The 24,721-nt window shown below is 48.4% G+C and overlaps 2 protein-coding genes across 21 annotated transcripts in view; both read right to left on the reverse strand.

Annotated features, from left to right (window-relative positions):
• Positions 1-6,295, reverse strand: part of CPNE2 (copine 2) — a 91,580-nt gene extending 85,285 nt beyond the window's left edge. For 2 of the 13 annotated variants that reach the window (XM_068955366.1, XM_068955363.1), the window contains exon 1: positions 6,047-6,097. The gene's annotated coding sequence lies outside the window, so the exon portion shown is untranslated. Of the gene's footprint in view, positions 1-3,899; positions 4,934-5,657; positions 5,781-6,046 lie in introns of those variants that run through there. The other 11 variants (XM_068955368.1, XM_068955370.1, XM_009672428.2 and 8 more) reach the window with 10 other exon arrangements.
• A 2,098-nt stretch (positions 6,296-8,393) lies between these two features.
• The window catches only part of NLRC5 (NLR family CARD domain containing 5), a 56,926-nt gene continuing 40,598 nt past the window's right edge, over positions 8,394-24,721 (reverse strand). For 5 of the 8 annotated variants that reach the window (XM_068955699.1, XM_009672424.2, XM_068955698.1 and 2 more), the window contains 15 exons: positions 24,409-24,489; positions 23,774-23,857; positions 23,301-23,384; positions 22,487-22,570; positions 21,671-21,754; positions 21,494-21,577; positions 20,692-20,775; positions 19,246-19,329; positions 18,057-18,140; positions 16,804-16,887; positions 15,731-15,814; positions 15,300-15,383; positions 13,009-13,092; positions 11,800-11,883; positions 8,394-10,678 (listed from right to left, as the gene is read on the reverse strand). In XM_068955699.1, coding sequence (XP_068811800.1) covers positions 10,597-10,678; positions 11,800-11,883; positions 13,009-13,092; positions 15,300-15,383; positions 15,731-15,814; positions 16,804-16,887; positions 18,057-18,140; positions 19,246-19,329; positions 20,692-20,775; positions 21,494-21,577; positions 21,671-21,754; positions 22,487-22,570; positions 23,301-23,384; positions 23,774-23,857; positions 24,409-24,489 — 1,255 coding nt within the window. In that variant the 3' untranslated portion in view covers positions 8,394-10,596. The other 3 variants (XR_011143201.1, XM_068955700.1, XM_068955702.1) reach the window with 3 other exon arrangements.

A 24,721-nucleotide genomic window follows, 5' to 3' on the forward strand; every position in this document is an offset into this window, starting at 1 on the left:
GCAGGGGGACGCTATATCTGCTACGACAGAAGAGCAGAAGGGGTGTCCGTCCTTCCACGCAGCTGCCCCCCCACCCCCGACTTGCATCCTTTTGTGAAAGTGGCAGCCCTTGTCCTACCCCAGCCCCATCCCCTCACATGGCAGTGGCCCAACCCCAAGGCAGGGATCGGCAGCCCCACTGTAAGGGAGGACAACACAGAAGGCTTTAGGGACATCCCAAATGTCCCATCTAATCCACGTGGCTGTAAGTGAACTGGATGATGGGGAGCACGTACTCCTCCGGACAAGAGCAGAGCACCTTTTTCACTGGAAATGAATGTATATTTCCCCCACACAATTCAAGGCACCATCAAAAAAAGCACAGGGTTTGTGTCTGTGGCCAACCACTATTTGCTGAGTACTTCTGCTTCTGCAGTGAGCCAGAGCTGCAGGCTGGCCCCAGGGGATTCAACAAGTTTGCCTTGTTCTCACTTATCTACAGACGGAGCAACAAGATCTTCACACTCCAACTCCACGGGCAAAACCAGCAACAGAAAGACTGGAGCAGGTGACTATTCGCACCACCCAGCACGTCCCCAGCTGACTCCATGAGGTGACACATTTTGGCCAACCTGTTTCATCACAAGCAATGCAGTCCTCTTATCCCTGTGCTTCCCCGTCCATATTCAGCTGCCATCGCTTCCTGACAGCTATATCATAAATCACTTGGGGCAAGGACTGGTTGTTTGCTTAACAGTCAGAACTTCAAAGCCCTACCCCCTAATAACATAAATAGAAGTTAATAGGTAGTTTTGTGCAATGCTGATTTGCAATGGCATGCAGACACCAAGCCACAGCGACATTAGGGAAAGAAAACCCTCTGTGTGCAGCAGAGGTAGCTCAGCGAACAGGCAAACACAGCATTTTGTCTGCACCAGCCCTCTTCCATGTGAATATGCTGATGTCCGACAGAGGAGATTTTCAGTCTTTCTCTCCACGGGGGGACTTCTGTCACCTCTCACTTGTCCATCCACCGACTTACGCCAACTTACAAAAAGAGTATCTTTGAGGCCCCATCCTGCATCAAACCGGGCAGAAACTGGTCACTGGGCTCAGAACAAAAGGGATGCAAATACCCAGCACCATTGCACCTGCCTGGTTTCACTGGGGAGTAAGGCTAAACAAAAACACCTTGCCTTAAGTCTTTATTTTGGAAGCTACACCTAATGTCCCTAAGGGCTGGAGCTCACCTTCACACTGCACACAGGTAAAGCTCCCGCTAACATCGAGTGCAGCTTTACTTTCATCAGTAAGACCCAATCTTTTCCTAAACACATTTTTTTATTTTCCAGCTTTACAGCAGAGAGATACTGCCAGGCTGACACTTGACACGCTAAGCTTCACCCTGATACGGATTTGTATGACACAGATATAAAACCCTGAATGCAGTGGTTTATAATGAGAATTAAGTCTGATAAATTCGTAAGTCCTTTCCAACAGCTTTAGAGACTGCTAAAGGGAATGTAAAACTTGATTTAAGTGGTTGCACAGTCCTGGACTAGCTGTTTGAGAGCAAAACTTGTGTTCCCAGCTCCTGTGAATTTTAAAATAAGCCTCATGATGTCCGATGTTTCTTTGCAAATCCTCAGCTTCTGGAATCACAGCATCACAGAAAATCCAGAACCAGGAGGGATGGTGACCGTTTTAGATGTGAGCTTTTTCCTGCTGGCTGCGGGAAACAGGCAAAAAAACCTGACAGTTCCCAAACTCAAAGCCTCAGAAGAAACAGCAGGCAAATAGAAAGTGCAGCCATTACTGCTGAATACTATGGTTTGTTTTTCTGATGCTTTACCAACATTTTTGTGACTATAAAACGTGGGCTCCTACCTCACCTGAGTTCTTGGGAATTACTTTTTTCCTGGCTCCCACAATCAAAACAAATAACCTCTTGCCAGAGCGAAGCGAGCAGCCAGGAAACTGAACTAAAACAGTAAAAAATGATGACTCGGGTCCATGAACAAACATTTTAAAGAGGTATACAAGATAAATAGTAGAACGGTAGGGTTGGGGCGGGGAGGGGGGGAGGGAAAGCATTCAATTCTTTTTTGCACACTGTTTTGTGGTTTTGGAGCCTGCTAGGAACATAGTTTCAAACACTTGTCTACTCCACTGTGCCAGAAAGTTACCTTTTCTTCTCCTTCCCCCCGCCTGCTTTTGAATGAAAACCACGACTCTCAAATAATGAGCTCCTTATGAGAGCTGGCAACACTGAACTAGGACAGGAGACTGCAAGCGTTGCTCTTTCATCAATTAACCTGGTATTACACTCACAGCACTCCAACAACTCCGGGAGAACAAGCCCTGATTTACAGGCACACGAGCGATTCTGGTCAGCTTTCCCCTGAGGCTAATACTGCGGGCAGAGATTTCCACTGAAATCAGTGGGAAATTCTTTCCACCGAGTTTAACAGGAGCAAGAGACTAAGCTACTAGTCCCAGACTCTTAATAAGCCCCATCATGACTCCCAAAAGTGTTAACAGGCAAACAAAGCCAATGCAATTCCAGTACACAACTGGGCAGATGGGTAAATCAGGGGTTACTAACAGCCACTCCAGCGTTACACAGTTCCGCTATTTTGGGGCAAGAGGCGGGTCACTGGGAGACAAGGCTGTTGAGGACTGCTGGGGAACTCTAGAGTTGAAGCACAGCAGATACATTCCTACAGGGCAAAGAGCATCTTCTCTCAGCTGCTGAGCTAGAGCTGCCGAATCCAAAGAGGATTTATCCCCAGCGGAAACCATGGTGTGCAGGGTCCGCACCCCTCTCCTCCAGCACCGACTGACAAAGCACCAGGGTCCCATTAATTCCCGCCAGTGAAGGTTTTACAAACCATAAAAGCTTGCCAGCAGTTGGCACAGGGTACCTCGCTGTTCAGCGGGTCAAACCCAAGGAGCAAGGATGTCCCCCAAGGCCACGTGTGCTGATGCAGCTCTATGATTTTATTTCCCTTTAAACCATTCAGCCAAACTCACAAAGGCAGTGGAGAGGGAGAAGTGTTACAGCGCAACTCTCTCAAATACTTGTAGTCTTATTACCCTGTCTACACTTCCAGAGCTGCATTTAGCAGCCCTTGCTAAATGGATGTAAACAGAGACACAGGGGCTATGCCGCCCCCGACCTGACCGTGCTGGTCCTGGGAACAGCATGGCGCACACTGCCAACACCTGCGGAGGTGATCTGCCAGTGAATGCCACCTCCAAGGAGGGTAAGGGGTACCTGAGCCCTCAGAAGAGCAGATCCAGGATTTCTTGTCCACCCAGTGCAAGTGCTAGGGTCTGTCTATATGCAGCTATTTGCACCTTTGAGGGTGCCCGAAAGCCTCCCCTGTGCTTACCCTCCACATTATTCCACCTGGGATGCCCCAGAAGCAACAACAGAGGCTGCAGCAGGCAGACAAAACTAGCCACCATCAGAAAATCTGATGTCCCAGGCTATCACATAGCTAATGAATCAAAGCAAATGAATCATTTCCCCAAGGAAAACATTCTCCACCTATTGATTGCTTCACACAAGCTCCTTTCCACATGCCCTGAGCTTTCGTTTCCAGTCTTCCTCCCATTACCCTGCTCCCTGCCCCTTTGACAGGGCCCCTTTGATGGGGCTTTGATGTCCTTTCTGGCCTGTAATAAAACATTTTCTGAACTCTGAAAAGCACAGTGATGTCATACACCAGCAAGAGAGCCCAAACACTGGCCCTGCTATTAAGAAATTCATGACTTAATCTTTTCTCTCCACTGGTAAGTCTCCCCTGGCTCCCAGTGGTCTGGGGAACACCTGTGTATGTGTCTCCAAGCACCCACATGCACAAGTGACTGCTAGCAGCCAAAGAAGATCTTTTAATAGCAGCAAAAGCAGATACCTGGTCTGGCAGGAGGAGACTGAGGCAGGAGAAACGGGAGCAATATTCAGATCCAAGCACCCCAGAGCTGTGTTCGCACCAGCCTGATTCTGATTCCAGCTTCTCCAGCAAGGTTCAGCTGCATCTCCAGGAGGCTTCAAATTTGGGGCTCAGGTTCATGGGGATTTTCACAATTCCTTCCCCGACAAGCAGCTCAGGCTCTCGGAGAGGTAGGATCCAGCCCTCTGGAGACGTTTCTGCCACTGCTGCCCCAAAGCTTCCACTCTTGACTTACCCTGCACCTTTCTACCTCCTGTTCCACCTCCTGCACAGGGAACAGCTATGAAAGGTGTGTTTGTTCAGAGGGTCCTACAGCACACAGCCCTGCCGGCTTTAACCCAGCTGCTCATCTAAATTAGGGTTACTCACATGAAGACTTATCGTATCAGGTCCTCAGTCTGGCAGAGCTGATGGGAAAACACTTCCCCGCCTGTCATCCTCCAAGCACTTCAGGCTGCTCTGCTTGTCGTTATCTCAGAGAATGAGCAGTCTTGCAGGGAACAGAGCTCTTACTAATGCCCCAACAGCCTTCTTCAGAGAGGGCAGGTCATCCACCCCTGCAAGAGCAAACCCTCTACATCCTCCCTCAAGCTTTAAAGGAGCGCAGTGTTGCACAAAGGCTATCACGAGCTGCTACAGCAACGAAATGCAAAGCAGCAGCACGCTGCAAACAGCTCCCAGAGAAGCGCTCTGGCGCTCCCCAGCCTTCAGCTCACCAGTTCCCCCCTGTGTTGCGCATGGAAGCTGGAGGAGAGCAAGTTGTGCTTGCAACAGCGCTGTGCTACCAGGAAAAAGAGCTACCAAACATCCAAAGCCTCCCAGAGTGTAGCCATCAGACACCAGCATCTGTCTTGGGGATCGCTCTTCCAGCGTGATTGCTTTATTAAGAGTGCAAGCTTCTGCAAATACAGGCAACAGGTCTGCTTATTCTCTCTGCAGCCTTGTATGGCGAGCGGGGATACAGAAGAACTTTTACACCACAGCAGCAACATGCACTAAGGGAAGAAACCAGGGACGGGGAAGAAAGCGTGTAAGAAGTGGGATGGTTTATTCCAGGGGAGGGAAGGCAGAAGGGAAAGTGCACCATCTTCAGCGCCTGTTGCATATGGGAAAGGGAAAAGCTCTTCTCCTCATCCACACTGACAAGCCAAAAAAAAAAAAAAAGAGCAACAGGCACAACCTGCAGTCAGGGATACTTAGTGAGATACTGGGGGAATAAAGAGCAAAGAAAACCCTTCCAGTGGTGGGGCAGAGCTGAGGGACCAGCTAGCAGATATCCCTGGGACAACCACGCGACCCTGTCCCCCCCCGCAGGTCCCCCACACGGTGGGGCTTTTGGAGCACCCGCTGCCTGGGTGCGGAGCTGTCCCACCGGGCCACCACGACGCGCGCCACCCCCGCGGCCAGGGACGACACCTCGGGCCCTGCCTGGGGACCGGGGCCCTGCCAGGCTGGCCCAGCCACTGGTGCCCCGCTGCGGGCCACACCAAGCCTGCCCGCCCCGCTGCCCCCTGCCCTGTCCCCCGCTGCCCCTTGCTCCCCCGTCCCTCGGCCCGGTCCCGCTCGGCCGTGTCCCGCCGTCCCCCGTCCCGTGCCGGCGGGCAGGGCAGCCCCGCGGAGCGGCCCCGGCGGCTCCTCCTCGCCGCCCACCACCCCGCCGCTCCCCGCGGGACTTCCCGGCGCGGCGGAAAGTCGCGGCACCGTCCCGCAGGTACTCACCGCCGGGCCGGGGCCGGGGCCGGGGCCGGGGCCGGGCCGGGCCGGGCCGCTACTCACCACGCGCGGGCTCAGCGCCCCACCATGGCCGCTGCCCGCGGCCGCCCTCCGCCGCCCGCGGGGCGCGGCCGGGGCCGGGGCCGGGGGGGCCGGGAGCGCCGGCGGCAGCGGGACGCTCCGCCCCCCTCCCCCCCCCGCGCCCGCGGCCCTCGGCGCTGCCCGGCCCCCCCCGCGCGGCGCCCCGAGGGGGGACGGGGCCGCCCCGCCCCCCCCCCCGCGCGGCGCCCCGAGGGGGGACGGGGCCGCCCCGCCTCCTAACGGCTGTTTGGTGTCCCCGGCTGTTTCCGCTCGCTCTCCGCCCAAAAAGCCCCTCTTGGAGCCAAGCAACCTACCGAGCGAGCGTTTCAGCCGAGCACCTACCCTTCAAGGAACGCCTCCGCTGCAGCGCGCGAGTGCTTCCCGTCGCAAAAAAGGGAACCTTTCAAAACTTTCCCAGTTTGCTCTGTTTCTGTATCATTCCTGTATTATTGCCCTCTTTTCTCACAGCCCTTCACATGACTTTGCCAACACGATCTCAGGAAAACCTTTAAAAAACCCAGTAGATCAGCTGGCAGGTTACTTCCCTTGCCGCCTGCCCCGCCAGGACGAAACTGCAACTTTTGGGAAATACGCCGCCTCGCTTTCTAGTTGAAAATGCCAATTTCGCGCTGCCTTGCCCCGACAGGCACCTGAGCGTGGGTTTAGCTCCTCGTTCGTGTTTAAACTGATTTACACCTCAACCCAGGACAGCCCTTGGGTGAGGAAGCGCTGCCCGGGAAGCGAGCGGGCAGCAGCGGGGGCCGCGGCAGAGGCCACGGCCCCTGGGCCACGGGCTTTCGGGTGGCCGCGGGCCGGGGAGGGACCCTCTGGCAGCGCAGGGAAGGTGGCGGCGACCTGCTGGCGCCATTTCCCGCGGCAAAAGGCGGGTTTGAGCACGGAAGAGAGGCAGGGGCGATTCGGGAGCTGCTGGGCCGGCTCAGCCCAGCCAGCTGCCCAGCACTGCCCCTGTACCACCCCGCGCTGCCCGAGCAGCTCGAGCTGCTAGCGCTCAGGCTCAGTTTGGGGAATGCGACTTGTGGGGAGCATCCAGCTCAAAGGTGAACCCCGGTGCTGTTTTTCAGGAGCAAACCCACTTTTCTATGCATTCGGTAGAGGTCTGAACTGTGCGAGAAGTGAGGTTTGTGTCAGGCCTGCCACGTTACTTGAGTGCTCTTACCTTAAAACTCTCTTTGGAGGAAAGAGAGAGAGAGAGAGAGAAAGCCAGTATTTCACCCATGTCAGTGTGCCTATTTTTTCCTGAAGTAAGTTTTTCTGTTGTTTTCTCTCTTGCCCAACACCATGCCTCAAAGTCACAGCAGGTTCAGAGCTGGTTTCATCAAAGGGGAAACAGCAACTGAGTTTTCACTTCTATGAAATTGCAGCCACCGCACGCAAAAGCTGGATCAGCCTGTCTTCATAAATTCTGTAGCACAAAACCTGTGCTCCTCACTGCCCCTCCAGCAGCATGTTTATTTGCAGCAGTGCATCTCTTTCTAAAGATCGCATCTCGGGGGCAGAAACCCTTCTGCACATGAAACCAATATTGACTATTCATTGTCTCCCTGAGACTGCAGGCAGCCTGAAACAATAGGGGGGTGTGGTGCATCCTGATGAGTTTCCATTTTTGGACCTTGATAAATCTGAAACCTAATAGTAACAGCTCTAAAATGGACCACAGTAATTATCTGTTCAGTAATCGCTTTAGTACTCAGCCGTCTCACACAATCCCAGATGGCCTCCCATGTCTTCCTGCGTACCCTAAGATTAATTTAAAACCTCACGCTTGGACAAAGACTCCAGGTTTCCCTTGAAAACTTTTCAGACGCGACTGCAAGCTGCGAATATGGAAAGCAGCGCACTGAGAATGGGAAGCATGGCGAGCCTAAAGGTACCTGGCATTCAATGTAAGAAACAAACTAGGGACCAATTACATCATTCTGTTTCATATGTAACTCAATCCAAATCTCTCTCTTTTTTTTTTTTAATGAAATGTCCACCAAGTGTCAGAGCAACACAGTATTTAAAGGCCTAAAGCAGCAATTAAACCCAGTCAGCAGCAGAGAACACTCAACCTTTGCATCTGGGGGCAGCAGGGGAGAACCCAGGCACTCAAAAGATAGCACAGAGCCCTATTTTAGCCACCCACTCCAGATCGCTGGGCTGCAGACAACCGCTTCCCATTTTTGGGTTTTTGCTGACACCTGGCGTTCTGGAAAAGATGCCATCTGATTATGTCCTGCAAGTTTGCTTCGGTTATGATGACCGCTCTCTCGGGTCGGAGAGATGTCTGTTTGGGAGCTAATCTTGAATTCTGAAAAGAACCTGAGAAATCCAAGCATGCGCTTAGGTTTCAGAGGTGCTCTTTAGTGTTCTGAAGTCAACAGAAGTGCTGCATGCCTTGTCATGTTCTTACAAGCCTCAGGGTATATAATGTATGTTTCCTAACATCAGGAGTCAGAGGAATTATAGGGGGGGACTCTCAGGCTTCCTTTATTTTTAAACAGTACATTTCATTGCAAGGGAAAGTAAACCAGTATTGTGATCCAAACCCAACAGATCTTTTTTAGAATGGTTGCTCTACCCAAGGCAGCCATTTAGGGTTAGCACCAATACCCACAAAACATAAGTGACTGGAAACAGAAAACGAAAAGGAAACCATGCTCAAGCACTCACAGTGGCATTCTTATTTATTCAGTTAGAGCATCAAAAAAGGGTGGAAAAACAACATGCAGGATGGCATGTTTCAAACCAGTGAAAGAGGAAAAAAAATTACCATGGCACCTGAATAAATGAAAGTACAGGAGTGCTTGTCATCAGTACAAGCAATACAATACAATGGAGCTAGGCAGACATCTGTTTGACAGTGGTGGTGTCTGCTTTTCCCTATGGTACAGGGACCTGTGATAGCAGCAAAAGACTCTTGCTGTGGTTGCTTTTGAAGATGTCAAAATAGCCATTACAAAGTGCATTAAGAAGTCTGATCCCCGTACTTTCTTATTCATACAGAGTAAAATGCAGCCTCTATTATTTATGACAGATAGCACTTAGTCCTACTAAAATGACGTTGAAAAGGCAGGAACAACATGACTTTTCAGCTCACAGGCTGGACCAAAATGGACTGTTATTGAAAACTCTGTCCACCCTCTTACATTTCCAAAAGAAGTCCTGGGATACCAGAGGCAGGGACCATCCCACTAGGAAGCACTCTCCTGAAAAGCTGTGACGAGCTAACAGTACTGAGACACCTTTTCATATGTGATCACAGTACGTTTTGTGTCACACTGTTCCTTTGAAGGGCACTAGAAAGACTTGCATCCGCAAATTAGATCTGAAAATACAGACTAACAGCCACATTTCGTAAAGCTTATACTTAAACGCCAGTGTTTAAATCTCAGGGACTTGAATTATGGCCTTATAAGGAATTTCACTTTGTTTCCTTTGTTGCTGTTTTTAAATCTTTTTCAGAGTACGATCTTGTCTGCAAAACACATCCTACCTCTATGCAACAACATAGTATCTTGCAAAGCCTAATGTTATCCTTAGATAAGGGCAGTGGCCCCTCCAGAAATAACAGGCACCAGCTGTCCATCTCCTGTGCTCAAAGGTTTGCCTGATCAGCATTTCTACTTCATTCCAAAAGCCTGCCCTGCCCAAATTAGACCAATACCATCTCCCCAGGAGAATGCTGCTGCAAACAAAACGCCATAAATAAATAAACCCCCACCACAAGGATTAAATATTTCCAGCACAAACACATAACAAAAAGTATATATGATATAACAACAAATTAATAAATAAGGTGAATGACATGGCCTCACTCCCGCCACACGAGCTGTTGTTCTGCACATGCAAGGGGCAGTCATGGTCTGTCTCATCTGCTGAGCAGCAAACTCGGTGCTTGGGAGCTTCTCCCTCCAGTTCCCACATGCCCAACATCCACTGCCCAGAGATAATGCAGGCTTTGGGACTCAGGGAACTGCAGAGGCTTGAAGGATCCCTTCAAGCAGCAGCCAGCAGCCAGGACCACAGCCTTTTGAGGTAACTTGCCACTCACTTCACCTCAAAGAGATCAGTGCACTTAAGCATTCCAAAAACCCAAAGTTCTAGAAAAACACTTATGAAAATGGCCTCTCACACTGAATAGTCAGCTTTGTTACAAATTATTTTACAACCTCAATCCTTTAAGTTGTCTCACTGAAATCTATGGTGATTTTGGCCTTTCCACATCATCCCAGTACAATTACCGGTCGTTGTTGCACAATGATTTGAAATTTCAAAAGTCTGGAAGTTTTCACTAGGAAATTGAGGCAATTCTGTAGGAAAAGGAGCCTGCCATCAAGGCAAACAAAAATATATATACTACAGTTACGTATATTACACTTTTTTTCTAAAAAACACATAGGTATTTCACACACTTGTACACAATTTTCAAACAGCCTGTTTGAGTTCATTTCTAATAATGTCAAATTTTACATCCTCTCCTGGAAGACGTTCATTCTTTTACTGGAACTTCCTGTAGGTGTTCTAATCTTGATTAAAGATCATGAAATATCCCATTGGTTTTCAGAAAGCCTGCGCATCTCAGCCTCTTGAAAAGAGCTTGAAAGTTGGTAGGCGGAGAACACTGCCTGCTCAGCAGCAATTCCTTACAATACTTTTTGCTTTTCTGTAACATAAAAACTCACAATAAAAGCACGTGTCAATGTTCACACTTGGTTAAGCGCAGTGAAGGGAGACCTCATGCTTACAGTTTTTATTTGCATGGATCTTGGCTTCCTGGAGTCTTCAGAATCCCTTTTAGAGCCATTTTTGAGGGCAATGGAAGACGGAGAGCAGTTCCGAGTCACTCAAGGGCTTTTCTTTACTAATAGAGGGAGAAACACAGTCTTGAGTCTTGGCTTGTCAAATTCTCAGCGAGGCCCTTAGGCACCAGATTGTTCCACAGCCTACAAGGAGAGCAAAGACATTATTGTAGGAGGTGGTGCAGTGAGGCAAGAATATGGCTTGGTGAAGACAGCCGCTGACTGGATGAGGCAGCTTTGGCTTTTTGTCAAAGTAGGCCCCATGGTGAGACAGGAGAAAGGCATGGCCATAGCTCAGCAGCAGAGCAGCAACCCAACAGCTGGCTCAAGTGATCTAGCTGGGGAGAGAGATTAAGGCTTTGAAAGTCCTCAGGCTGCTGGGATCTCAGAAAGGAGAGAACAGCTGAGCCACATAAGCAACCTGGCTTATGCGAGCCACCCTTCTTCATCTACCTCATTCCTTGGAGTCTACCCCAAAGCTGCCCACACTGGGCCTTTAGCTTGCAAAGGGGAGTGCCCTGTCACTGGGACTGTATGCTGTCCTGCACCCAGCCGACCTCAGTAAAGACAGTGACCCCGAGCTCCAGCCAGAACTAGAAATATTCCTTAGCAGTTGTTCTGAGGCTGCTCTCACTGTTGGTGAAATCAGAGCCTGTTATGGGCCAAAGAGACAGCTCAGGTAGGACTGGACAGTTGGCTTTGGGACTCGTGTTACCAAAAAGTTATCAATCAGAGGTGCTCTTAGAGGAGTGACTTTTCAAATGAGTGAAGGATGAGTAGGTCTGTCTTGCAAGAGAAGGTTTCTACTGGAGTTTGATACACAGAGTTTGGCGAAGCAATGACACAGAGTGGGAAAAACTAGGCGTGTCCAAGTATCTGTAAGATGTGGATCCCAGGAGAGAGGGTGGGATGGGGCAAGAAAATATGTGGGAAGTGGAACCAGATGTAATGGGAAAAAGAAAACTTAAAGGGAAAATGCAACAAATGTCCTGACAGGGGGATATTACACAAGCAGCCTTCTTTTTTGTCTCATTTACAGCCAGTAAGTCTTTTCAGTCCCTTTTTCCCGTGACTTCCTGAGGAGATGGAGCTGGTCTAGAAAACCCTCAGCCTACTAGGCTCGTGTTTGGGTCTGGTGCAGTATCCTAACTCCATGCTGGCTAACCCAGGGGGCCAACAGGGTCATGTCCATCTCAGGACTGCTCACCCCGATGTCCCCTGGCTGAACCAACACCCAGCCACAAAGCTCCGTGACACCTGCTCACCGTATGAATTGAATTTCTGGGCACTTGGCAAGCTCCTCTGCTAGCTTTGTGGCCCCACAGGCTCCAATGAGATTTTTCTCCAGACTATTTTAAAAAACAAAGAGAGATCTTTAAAAAGCAAAATAACATTAGGAATGGAAAATATTGAGATTATTGCTGGCTCCTTCCCCTGTCCCAGAAGAGCTTCACTTTTGCACAAGCACATCAACGCTCCACAACTCACATCAGCCTCATCTTCATCACCATGGCCCTGTTTATACAAGAAGCGTGTGCTGCTCCCCATGACCTCCTTCCAGCAATAGGACCTGTCAGCAGATCTGCTGCCCTCAGAGCGTTCTGACAAGCCCACTGCAACCTGGGGGCCAAAACATGCTAGAAACAGCTTTTCTTGCCTCATACACAACCTTCGTGCTTGTACCCATGCAACAGCCAGGCAAACTCTACTGTGTAGTTTCCTTGCCCAAGACAAATGAAAAACAGTTTCTGATCCTTTGAACCTCAGACTACTATTTTCATATAGGTAAGAACATATATCATGTATTTCAAAGGGCCAAAGGGAGGAAAGCTCCATGAACAGTTCTTGGGCAGGAGATGACAGTCTCTCCCATGGGATAGGGCTGGGCTGTCATGCCACTGAGCCACTGTGTGACCTGGTGACATCAACCCCAGCTACTGGTTGCACTACAGCTTAGGAGCTGCATTTGAGCTTCCCGTGAGCTCCTATGGCCCAAGACCCACAGTCTGGTTGCTCCATTCTGGGGACGGCAGTTCACATCTTGCTGCAGGCATTCACAAAGAAAGGCTCTCTAGGCAAGCTACTCATCTAGACCATCTTTCTAGTCATCAGAAAGAAATAAAAATTTGCAGGAAGCAGCTCACCTGAGGTCATTAGATGGTATGACTCATGCCCTAGAAATACCAGTTTCTCTTCCCTGACTCAGACAGGAGGTCTAGTAGGACTAGGTTCTGCTTAGATACCTACAGTAAGAACACCTCAGATAAAACAAGTGCTACTTCAATGCCTCTCTACCCTGTGTTTCACCCTAGGAGGGATGGCCACTGGTGTACACAGCAGGCCAAGCAAGAATTTGATCCGCGGAAGCCTGACTCTGTTGTTCCTAGCATGCATCCCCTTCCTGGCATGGCTGCGACTGAAGGCTCAAAGACACAAAGAAGTTTCCCTGAGGTTGCTCTCAGGGACATACTCACTCTAACATCTTCAGCTTTTCCATCCTTGGGAGAGCACTGGCCAACTCTTGGGCTCCTCTGTCGCCAAGGGTGTTCCAAGACAATCTGAGATGGACAAGAAATCCCAACTGTTGAGTCAGCCAAGCCCAGGGGAGGGTGAATGTAAGGGGAACAACGGCACTGCTGCCATACAACCCTATCACAGATTAGCCCAGTCATTTACAAGAGCTTATCGCCCTCTTATCACAGCAGGTAAACATTCCTCTGCTTTACAACTTTAACTGAGGAGTTTCCTCAGTTTTACCACATCTTTCTGTGTGTGATAAGACACCAGGCTGCCTAACCACAGAGCCCAGGGACTGGTGCTTATTTCTGTAATTCTCTAGGTCCCGGGAATGAGATGCCAAAGGTGGAAGTGACAGTTGAGCGCCCAGCTTTATCCCAGGACACTCATCTTTGTGCTGGTGGTGTTAAACTATTGTGGCAGCTAAGGTGGCCCTCAGACCTGCTCTTAAAGCCTCCCTTTGTCTCTAAGGTCTTTGAAAGGATAGTCACAGGGCACTTGAAAGGGTGGGTTTTTCACTTTCTGGTGTTAGCACATGAGAAAATATTTCAGCTGCTCAGCCTGGTTACTTCCTTCTCACCTGGAAAGCAAAGTCCTAGCATGGCACCAGTCAGCGCTTCACTACAATGCTCAGCTGAATGATCCTGGGGTCACCCCCTACAGTCACTCCTCTGCCGGATTCTGGGGAATTCCAGAATTTCTGTATTTTTCTGCCAAAAATAAAGGCAGAACAGGAGCCAGCTCAAGAATTGGGCCTTCCATTGAACAAGTTCATGGGCTGTTTAGGGTTTTCACAGGTGTCAGGAAATTGCAGCCTGTGGTCACTCAAATCTTCCCAAGGATAAAACCCCCATGTGCCTTCACTGACAGGACCAGCCCCCTCCTAACACTGCAAATAAGGGAAAATCCATCAGTCTACACACTTCTGTAATGCAGTACTAGTAACTCCCCACACAGTTTATTAGTCCTAGTGCCATGCTGCAAAAAGCAGCGACGCTCCTATGCACTAAACATTGCTTTACTCACTCCCTTACTCCATTTCTGACTCCCCAGGAATGTTGCAAGACTGCTGTCCCCTACCTGGATTACATGGCGTTAGCATCAGACATCTCCACTCCCAGGACTGGCAACAAAATCCTGGCTTTGACCTAACGCCCTGAGTCCTAAGATATCTGTGATCTCCACACAGATACCTTTCAGGGGAGGGAGAGGAAGGTCTGATGGGCTTGTGACCCATGTATCATTTCATTCAAACCATCTGTGAGTACTTTGCAGAAGGGGAAATTGAGGCATGTAAGAGTAACATGACAATCAAGTGCTGCCCAGCTGGCCACGGCAGAGCAGATTAGAAACCCTAGGTCTGTCTATCCACTAGACAGACCTATATCCTGATAGAGGAGTGATCTCAGCCTGGTTCCTAGGAGGTCTGTCCAACCCCCAGCATCTCCAGCTGTTTCAGTCTTTGTTACTGCTACAGACAGCTCCAGATCGACAAGGTCATGTTCCCCAGGGGAGCCTTAAATGCTAGTCCTACTAGCATCAAAGTTAAGGTACCTCTAGTACAATGGGGCAAATTGCATTTAAAAAAACATTAGTTAAGGCAGGTTCACTGCAATTTCCTTGCTGAGGTTCTTGTGGACAGGGGAACACATAATAGAAAGTGGTTAGCCTCTCTGTGCTATTTATTTAAAACATATTACACATCTACATTTCAGTGCAACCCTTTTCATTCCAATGTGGACAGGGTCCAAATGGGTAAGTGAGATTGCAGTTGGTGGTACTCCCTGTTCAATTACAAGCTGAATTCACTTTGCTTTGAGCTCTCAGTTCATCCTCTACAATTGCACAGAGAAGCTCCTGCTCTGCTCTGAGAGCCAACTGCACCCATCTGAAAAAATGGAGGCAAAATTGGACCACGGAGAAGGCGGCCTAGGAGTCTGTTCCTCCTCCCAAAGGAGATGCTAAAACATGAAGGATAATGGGCAGAGTCTAAAGATGAGTGTTTTCCTCCACGTTCTGTTCAGCTCTTCAGACTCAGCTTCCAATAAGCTGCTAGTTATACCAGGAAGTGTTTCTTGGTGAATTTAGTCAATTAGTAAATTACTAGTAAATTTATCAGTAAAAAGTACTTAGCAGTAAGTATCAATATATATTTAGCAGGGTCAGAAGTGCACTGTAACTGTGATAGTAACAGCAGACAAGCATGACCTGCACGTTGGAGAAAGTCCCCATCCATTCCCATGCTCACATTATCTCCTCCATGGAAGGGCACTGCCTGAAGCCGTGAGAAAGCAATCTGGAAGCATCATCAGTAATTCCACAGAGTTTTAAACTGAAGTGGGGAGAGAGGGAAAAAAATAGGGGGAGAGAGTGTTTGTTTTGCATTTGTAGTAACTTAGATTCAACATCAACAATCAGTTAACAAGAGAGTCAGGCACTATGTAACTACATCTTGGGGGTCCCCGACTCACAGATCTGGCAAGCCGGGAAAGGCAGGTGAGCTTTGAGCTGTCTGGCCACATCCCCAGCCAGCATAAATGGGCACAATGTGGTGGGATGAGACCCAGCGGGGAATACGGCACTGGCACCAGCCCCATCTGCTGCGCTCTTGTCCTGACAGCGCTACAAACAAGGCCAGCCACCCTCTGCCCTGGTAGCATTCAATGTCCTGGTACTTACTCAATCTTTCGGAGGTGTTCAAAGCATGGCAGCCCCTCAGACAGGGCATGGATGCCTCCTTCCCCAAGGCAATTTTCTGATAAACTGTAAGAATAATGGAAAAGCTTTAAGCAGCTGCAGGAAAAGCAGCTGTAGTCAGAGAAGAGCCAGAGCCAAAACCTAACTACGTGAGTTAACAAATCAATAACTAGTAGCCAGGCTAAGATAAGTAAGGGCTCTAGATACATCAGGGACAGGCCAGACTAGGACATGGCACCTCAGGGTCACTTTTCTGCTCAGTGAAATGGGAATGACACCCTGCTCTGACTTGAAAGCATAAATCCATGCAGTAGCAAATTGCCTGGAGAGAGTAACATGGAGTTATGCCAGTGCCTGAGATGGACAGATCTGCAACATATCTGTATTGCATCTGAAACTGGAGATGAGAAGTTATATTAGAGTTAATGACCGGTGTGACTGAACAGGAATGAAGGTAAACTTGTCCAAAGGGAGAGTGAGAAGATATGGCTTTCAAAGGCTCAGTGGGCAGAAGTAACTGCCTTCCAGCCCTTACTAGCATGTGCTGCTCCATTCTCACTTACCAGCAAACACGAGCCATGGCATCCCACCTAAATTACTAGCACCCTAATTCATTTTGTCATTTAACAATGTACATATAACAAAGAGTGGTGGCATCAAAGGTGTAGGAGGAAAGTTATTCACGCAGCCCATGTTCTTTCAGTCTTGTATTTAGAAATTTTGTCATTCACCAGGTTATTGCCTACAAGACTTCAAAGGCACCTATCTATGCAAACCCAAGCAAACAGCTCTGGCAAACAGGGTTTGACATCTAATGGGACCTAAGCTGCCCCCAGGCAGTGCAGAGCAGCAGTCTTCAGGGAATGTTTCCTCTCATCCTGTGAAAAGTGTGGAGGATCGCTGGAGGAATTGCCTTCCAAGGAGCCACCCCCCAGCCCTGCACGCAGAAAGAGCCTACGACTGCTTCAGGCCTCTGAGCTGAAATCATTCCCATCCGCAGAGTCGTATCAGCACACACATTTGGCACCATCCCAAGTGCTCCTGCCATGGCCTACCTTATCTCTTCCAGCAGCTGACATCCCACCAGGGCTCTGGCCAGCTCTGTGCCTCCTGCTGGCCCAATGTTATTGTCCTGCAAGCTGACAAAAGAAACACAAGGACTTGGGGGTTATGTCGGGATAAAGCTGTGACAAAAGCTCATATTTAACTTGCTAAGAAGAAAACTGCCACATTTTTGAATCAGCACCTGGTGCTGGAAATAACCTGGGATCCTTGGGGTTCAGTCTTAATGAAAGGACTTGAAAACAGGGTGGCAACTGTGGAGGCCAGCAGTGTGGCTAGCAAGTCACATGGCTCCCTGCTGCTTTGGGTGACACCTGGCCCTACAGACATGCAGGTCACTGGATTTGCCCATGCTCACAATGAAGGAGTGCATTTAGGCAGGCAGTGCAAAAACAAATGCTACATGGCGCAGCTGGGAGTCCATGTCCAGCTCTGTGCACAAGGGATCAATTTGAGATGACAGTGAGGAACAACCTTAGGAACCAAAGAGTGGATGGGACCTCAAGTCTGCAGATATCCCAACATCTTTTCAGTGGAGACAAGAACCTGTCCAGAGGACTGAAGTTTCCCAGCACTGGGATTGCTTTCCTCAGTTATCTTTTGAGGCTCCTTTAGACATAGCTTGGAAAATATCCTGTAGGCTAACTGAACCAAGCTCTTTTAACTCACAGATCTCTTGCTTTGCTACTCTGACACAGTGTGAGAATATCCTACGGATCAGAGCCTTGGAAAGACTCCCATACAAGGTTTAAAAATACGGCACCACTGAGTTCTGCACTGAGGTGTAGGCACCTATGACTCAGGTGACTGCACAAAATAATAAGAGACCACACAGATGCTCATATTTATGCTTACATTACACCAGATCAAGAGAACAGCCAGAGGCATCAGAAGTTAATGTAGTCAAAGACCATTAAAAGGATTATTCTAGTGTATATACAATGCCTGATTCATCTGTAAAGTTAACGCTGCAAGAGATTACACAGGAATAGTTGATGTGACACTGCTGATGGAGTGATTTAAGGTAATAAATAATAAAGGAATTTGGTCAGCGCTTGATGTCGCAGAGTACGTGCAGAGGATTTCTCAATCCTGAGCCACTTAAAATAATCCTGAGCCACTTAAAATAATCTCTGACCCATGAACCACTTCAGTCTATGCCTATTTCCCTTTTCAGCACTTTCTTTCACCCATTCCAGATATTCCCAGGATACCCTGCTTTCCTGGGGCAGAGGCTGACACTTACTGCAGGATCTTCAGGTCACTCATTTGAGGCAGACAGAGGGCAAGTTTCACTGCTGTCTTGTCACCAAAAACATTCCTAGATAGTCTGGAAGGACCAGAAACAAAATGTTACTGGCAGCAAACTACAGAGCCTCATTCCTCACCTGTGTGTGACCCACACGTATCTGGGACCCACATTCCTCGCCCACATGTGCATGGGACTACTGTGGAAGGAGCTAATGTCCTCGATCCAAAGGACACTGGGGATGGGCAGAGATAATGCGGACGTTTTGCAATCCTGCAGCAGAAGCTAAACAGTGAAGTAAAATATGCTATGCTCACACTGTGACAATGCTTCTGGATATCACCTTGGTGGTATCACAGACAGACGGAAAACTAAGTAACTCATATTCTTTATTCCTTTTTTTGTTGTAAAATACAGCTGCCTTCTTGCAGCCAACCGGGCTCGTTCCACAAACTAGCCAAGCCAGGACTCCTTTGGCACAGGACAGACTGTTGCCCTGTGAACATGTTAGAGGACTCTTAGGCTTCGGCAGTAGAAGGTGTCTTGTACATGTGGAAGCCATCAGAGCAAGATGCCACGTTTTGGAAATGCTATTTCCTCCAGCATCTGTCGACTCAAACACCTCAGGAATGCACTGATCTTCCTTATTGACTGGGTTGCATGATCAGCCGCAATCATATTGAAATTGCCTTTTTAATATGTGCCCTTAGTCCAATACCTTATAATCTGAAGGTTATGTGAAGAGCTCCTGAATTTTCATTGCACTAGAAATAACTTTTTCTGATCTTTTTTTTTCTTTTCTTTTTTAATATGGAAGCGGAACATTCATCCTATAAACTAGATCTAGAATGAAATGACTGATAATAAAATCAGCTGTGAATAAAACTTCTAATTGTCATCTTCCCTCCATTTTGCAGCCATAAAGACTAATGCTGATTTCTTAGGCAACACATGCACTGCCCTTGAGTTTCAGCTCTTCCCCACTGATGGAGTCTGCACGGTTTTTGAGAATCTCCAACAGACTGCAATGAACATATAATCTCAAAACCTAGCTGATACAGCCATGGGTTTTACCCCGCTCTCATAAGTGGTAAAACTGATTTTGGCTTTACTGGGGCCAGACCTGACTTGGTTTCCATGCCTTATTTTTGCCCAACTTCCTGAACGGACACTGGAACACACTTACAGCAATTCCTCAACGCGCTTGCAACAGGCAAGAGCTTCGACGAGCTTTTCTCCTCCAACAGGACTAGGATTGTTTCCAGAGAGGCTAAAATAAGCATGAAAGACTCTCAGTGACTGAACTAGAACCAAAATGTACCAGGTTAAAGTATTTCATTGTGGGCTGGTGTAATAGGAGACCCAGGTCAGTGTAATGATGGGCTACACAAGGCTGCAATGGTGTGTCCAGCACTGACATAGGTCTCGGGAAAATGCCTTGGGAAAATGAAACTGGAGCAGTTTTTTCTCTCTCAGACAGAACTGGGAAAATCCTTATCTTGTTCAAGGAGCTGGTGAGATGGATCACCTCAAGGGAGGTGATCCTGCCCCTCTCCTCAGCCCTGGGGAGGCCTCCCCTGGAGTACTGTGTCCAGTTCTCGGCTCCCCAGTATGAGAGAGACATGGCACTCCTGGAGAGAGTCCAGCGGAGGGCTGCAAAGAGGATGAGGGGACTGGAGCATCTCTCCTGTGAAGAAAGGCTGCGAGAGCTGGGCCTGTTGAGCCTGGAGAAGGGAAGCCTGAGAGGCGATCTCATCAACGTGTACAAGTATCTGAAGGGAGGGTGTCAAGAGGATGGGGCCAGACTCTTCTCCGTGGTGCCCAGTGACAGGACAAGAGGCAACGGGCACAAACTGAAACACAGGGGGTTCCGTCTGAACATGAGGACAAACTTCTTTCCTGTGAGGGTGTCTGAGCACTGGAACAGGTTGCCCAGAGAGGTAGTGGAGTCTCCTTCCCTGGAGATATTCAAAACCCGCCTGGACGTGATCCTGGGCAATGTGCTCTAGAGGACCCTGCTTGAGCAGTGGGGTTGGACTAGATGATCGCCAGAGGTCCCTTCCAACCTTGGCCATTCTGTGATTCTGTGATCCTGTGAGTTTCCAGGGTTTTTTTTAATTTCAAAAAATTAAAAGAGAGACACCCCAGATCTGAGCCTAACAAACAGCCTGGATGCCCTAATTTCTGTTCCCTCAGAGAAGGGACAGCTTGAATCTGAATCTCTGAGAAAATACCTTGACTGGTATGACTTCCCACAAGCCTGCAAGTTTTTTTTCCAAGGCACAACTCAGCTAGCAGTATCTCTGTTCAAAAAGCTAGTGAAAGCAGGCAAGTGCATACCGCTGTCTCCGGGGACAACTGCCTGAGAAAAAGACTGTAACCATCACTCTCATAAAGTTTGCTACACCAGCCCAAAAAGTAGGTGTCAGGCCCAGCTGTATATAGGGAGGACAGGGGAGGAAAGACCTTCCATTGGCTTTGTAGATTTTTTATGAGGTCTTCCAAGAGACCGAAAACCCTGGAAGGAGTTGGAACATTGCATAAATGAAGGCAGCACAGAGCTTCCGACATAGGCTTTCCCACCAACTGTGGCTGTAACCAAAATCAGTCCAAACAAAACAAAGTGACTCACTTGATTCTTTTCAGGTTTGGCATTTCCAGCAGGACAGCAGCTATATTTATCAGGCCTCGATCGCCAATCTTGTTGTGGCTTAAACTTTAAAGAGGGGGAAAAAAGGCTGTGTTGTAAAGGAAAATGCTAAGGGTCAGACAAAGCACGATATCGTATTAAACATTTCCCATCTGCTAGATGACACAAAGTTCACCTCTGACCTTGACAGCAGCATCAAAGAGCTACTTCTCGTAACTGTCCCATGAAAAACTAACAGGTGCTAATGGGGCATGAAAAAAATCACAAATAGCAACCAAAATCACTACAGGATCTTATTAACTGATGGGAAATGACTTCAGCCAGAATCCCAAGCCAGGTATGGTTATTGTGTTCCATACTACTATGGCCCAGGGTGGAGAAGGGACAGGACATGGCTAGAGAGGAAGGCAAAAAGGCAGAGCTAGGCTGGGACTGGATCTAGATTCAGATCTTTCCAAAGCAGGGAAGTGCTGGGTTCAAGGCTATCCCAGGAGAAAAGGGGGCCTTGAGCTCTGTTCTGGATCCAGGAGATTCCAGGGAAGATTTAAATCTGGAGGCTTCATTTAACACATGTGACTGCAGTGAAGGGGGATTACACTAAACTCTCCCCTTCTGAACATCAACCTCTCATTTCTTCTAACCTAAGATACCTCATAGAAGAACATTTTGCAACCTCTCTGCTTTTGCAACAACACTGTGCCTAAGCACACCTGGATCTCCCCAAACGTCAGCACTCGTTCTTACCTCTCCACTAATAGGAGTCTGCAAGAAACGAGGAACTTACTTTATTTCCTCCAAGTAGTGCATTTTCCTCAAGGTTTCTGCAAGGCTGGAGCAGCCTTCATTACCAATACTGTTATGGTTCAAGCTGGAAATGAGAGCCCCACAAAAAATGGATGTTAAGCTAGCGTTATTCAAAATTACAAGCCAGGCTATAGGTGAGTTGCAGTTACATACTTACAGAAGCCTTTTCAGAGATGGCATTTCACGGAGTCCCAGCACAAGCTTAGGAATGGTAGCATCGCTGAGTCTCATGTGGCCTAGGCTAAAAGACAAAGGAACACAGGAACAACTAACTACCCATGGATCAAGGCAGGGTGCAAGCGCAGTTGCATGAGCAACCAGAGCAGAGGAGTGAAGAACAAGGGCAGAAGAGAAGTGGGAGTGTATTTTAATCCCTGTGAATAGTTTTCAGCTTTGCTTTCTAAAGTAATTCTACTGGATGCTTTTGGATCCCAATAAAGCACCAAGAATCCCAGATCTCTGCAGCAAGAACTGCTATTGGCCTCAGGCTGCCCAGCCCCTTCTGTGGCAGGATGCCACTGTGACTGCAATACAGATGGCAAAGCTCTCAAGTCAGTGGAATACACAGTCCAGTTGCACTTCAGAAGGTATGTTAAGCTGCCTGGAAAAGCCACCTCATTGCGCAGGCCACCAGATCACCCTTTGGGACGAAAATACTGGCTCTGGAATTACTGTACTGGAATCACTGCCTCCCAGCTGGGATGTGATGCATTCAAATACCAGCTACCAAAGTACCTGATTCCCCCATTGGACATTCCCTGCCACAGACCATTGATCTCAGTCTCTCCCACCCCTCCCTCATTGCAAATAAAAAGGAAGTGTTGCTTCTTCCATATATGAAGTCCACCAGCCATCAGGAAATGCACCCATCTGTCCATCTGCCCACAATACATGCAGAAACGAGGGTGCAGTTTAACTAAAGCATCTAGAAAGACCCGGCAGACTCTGGACAGCCTGGTGACAACACACTTACTTAAGCTCTTCAATAGCCTGGCACTTCTGCAAGCCAGTGATCAAGTAATCAATTCCAGTTGGCATAATACTGCTAGAGGTCAGCCTGGAAAACAGCAAGGATCAAACAAGAAGGTCAAGTCTCAGCCCACTTAGGAAGAGGAGAGTTCGCTTCCTCACTGAGAGGCAAGGTGCCCCTGTTCCAACCTCCATCTAGCAGAGAAATCAGGATCCAGTGGGTTTCGGGAGACTTCCACACCACCCATGCACAGGACTACAAGGTCTAGGTAGTTCAGAGAGATCTTGGAAATGCAGGATGCATACATGTACCAGGTAACACAGCCTCTGTCTAAGGCAGCCAACCCCAGCAGAAAACATGGCCCACAGCATTTCACTGGGCAAAGATACCCCTTATCATTTACAGGCAGTTGAAGAGGGTTGTGAATACAACTGAATGATATTCATATCAGAAAAAGTTATTTTACATGGTAGGGCAGTATAAAATTACCTATAATGTAAACGAGAGCCAAGGTCTCAGTCTTAAATTATTTTTACTTCAGAAAGGGGGGAGAGGAGAATCAGTATCTAGCCAAAACCTCAAGACATGCACATGGTACCTCAGTAACCACCTATTGCACCAACTGCAGAGAGCTGCAAAGTTCATAACCTAGATAAGGCTCAGCACAGACCACAGAGTTCATGGCCACCATCCAGACAAAGAGTGTTTCAGAGAGGATCAGGGCAAGGCACAGGGTTTAGCTAACTGTAAAGCTCAGGGGAGAGACCACAGCTGTGCACATTCAGCAGCAGAAAAGAAATCATGCATAGAGACATACCCAAACTTCTTCAACTCTGGAAGAGGTAGCAGAATATTGACTAGCATTTCTGCTTCATCACCATGGAGCTCAACATGAGACCATCTGCAAGAAGAGAACAACAGGTCTGGGCTATACCCACTGATGACAAAAGGTCTGTACCCAACCCACAGCTAAAGCACTCGGGTGCTGGGACACTCAAGAAGGTCCCAGGACACCTGAGAAAGTCCCCTGGAAGCTCCTAGTCATGGTAAGAGAGCATAGGTTATCTGGGCAGAGGAGCGATTCAGACACGTTCACAGAATGATCCAGAAAGCCTCTGAGTATACGGGCCATTTCTGTTTTCTGTCTAAACACTCTAAGTAAAACAGAAGGGGAGTCCAGAGGGGAGGGAATGGGACCTTGCACTGCCATCTCCCGTGCTCCCCCTTCACACAAAAGGACAAGCTACTTCCTTCCCCACAAAAAAAAACCTGGGATGCCTGGCAACTCACCTCAATTCCTGAAGCTGGGCACATTTTTCACGAACCCTTTCATAGAAACAAGCACACTTGACTTCCAGCTCGTACAGATTCAGTCTGTGGAATGCAAACACACACAACTGCCAGTGTTGACCAGCAGTCTTTGTAGCTGTACACAGCCTTCCCACTGCAGCATTCCTTAGAGCAAGGCTTAGGAATAGATCAGAGTCTGCAAGTGCCCTCTCTGGGCTCTCCTGCTATGTCCTGTCTGCCCCATGGTCCAGTGTAGGGAAACACAGCCCTTTCCCAGCCACACAAGGACACAGTTGCCTTCTTTGTCAGCTACACAATGGGAAAAGACTGTAATGCCATTCCTTCCCTGGATGTCCACGCAGAAGCCAGAATGTCTTAAGAATCTCCGAAAGTGTGAGTGGCCATGGTCCTCAGGGCAAGGTAGGCATATTTTTTACCTTGTGCAGGTCCAGTATGGGCCTGAATGAGGATCGCTTGCAAGACGTATGCACATGAATAATCCTGCATGTGAGGTATAGAGGTGCTCTGAAACGGAGTACATGGAGCCCAGAGCTCCAGACCCTACTAAGACTTTTTTGATCCCATGGTGACCTGCACAACAAGCAGGGAATAATGACAAACAGCGACTTTCTCACCTGCTAACAACTGCCTCCACCTTCTTCAGGCAGGGTGGGAACCCTATGCATAATTGGAAGAGGGTTTTATCTTTACATATCCTGGAAGGCAAAGATGAGAGAACATCACAAGCCTGTGTATTCTTGAGGAGAGAAAATGCTACTTTCCAGAAAAATAATCAGGAGGACCGGATGTGACAGGACTATGCTGTGCATGAATGCTAATCACTGATCTCTGAAGAGGTTTTCAATGTTTAACCTAGGTCTAGAAACAGCCTCTAATCCTAAATGAGCCAGTCCAGGAGCAGGAGAAGTCAAGAATCTGCTTCCTATG

Source organism: Struthio camelus, chromosome 10 (genome assembly GCF_040807025.1).
Source record: "Struthio camelus isolate bStrCam1 chromosome 10, bStrCam1.hap1, whole genome shotgun sequence".
NCBI classification, from domain to species: domain Eukaryota; kingdom Metazoa; phylum Chordata; class Aves; order Struthioniformes; family Struthionidae; genus Struthio; species Struthio camelus.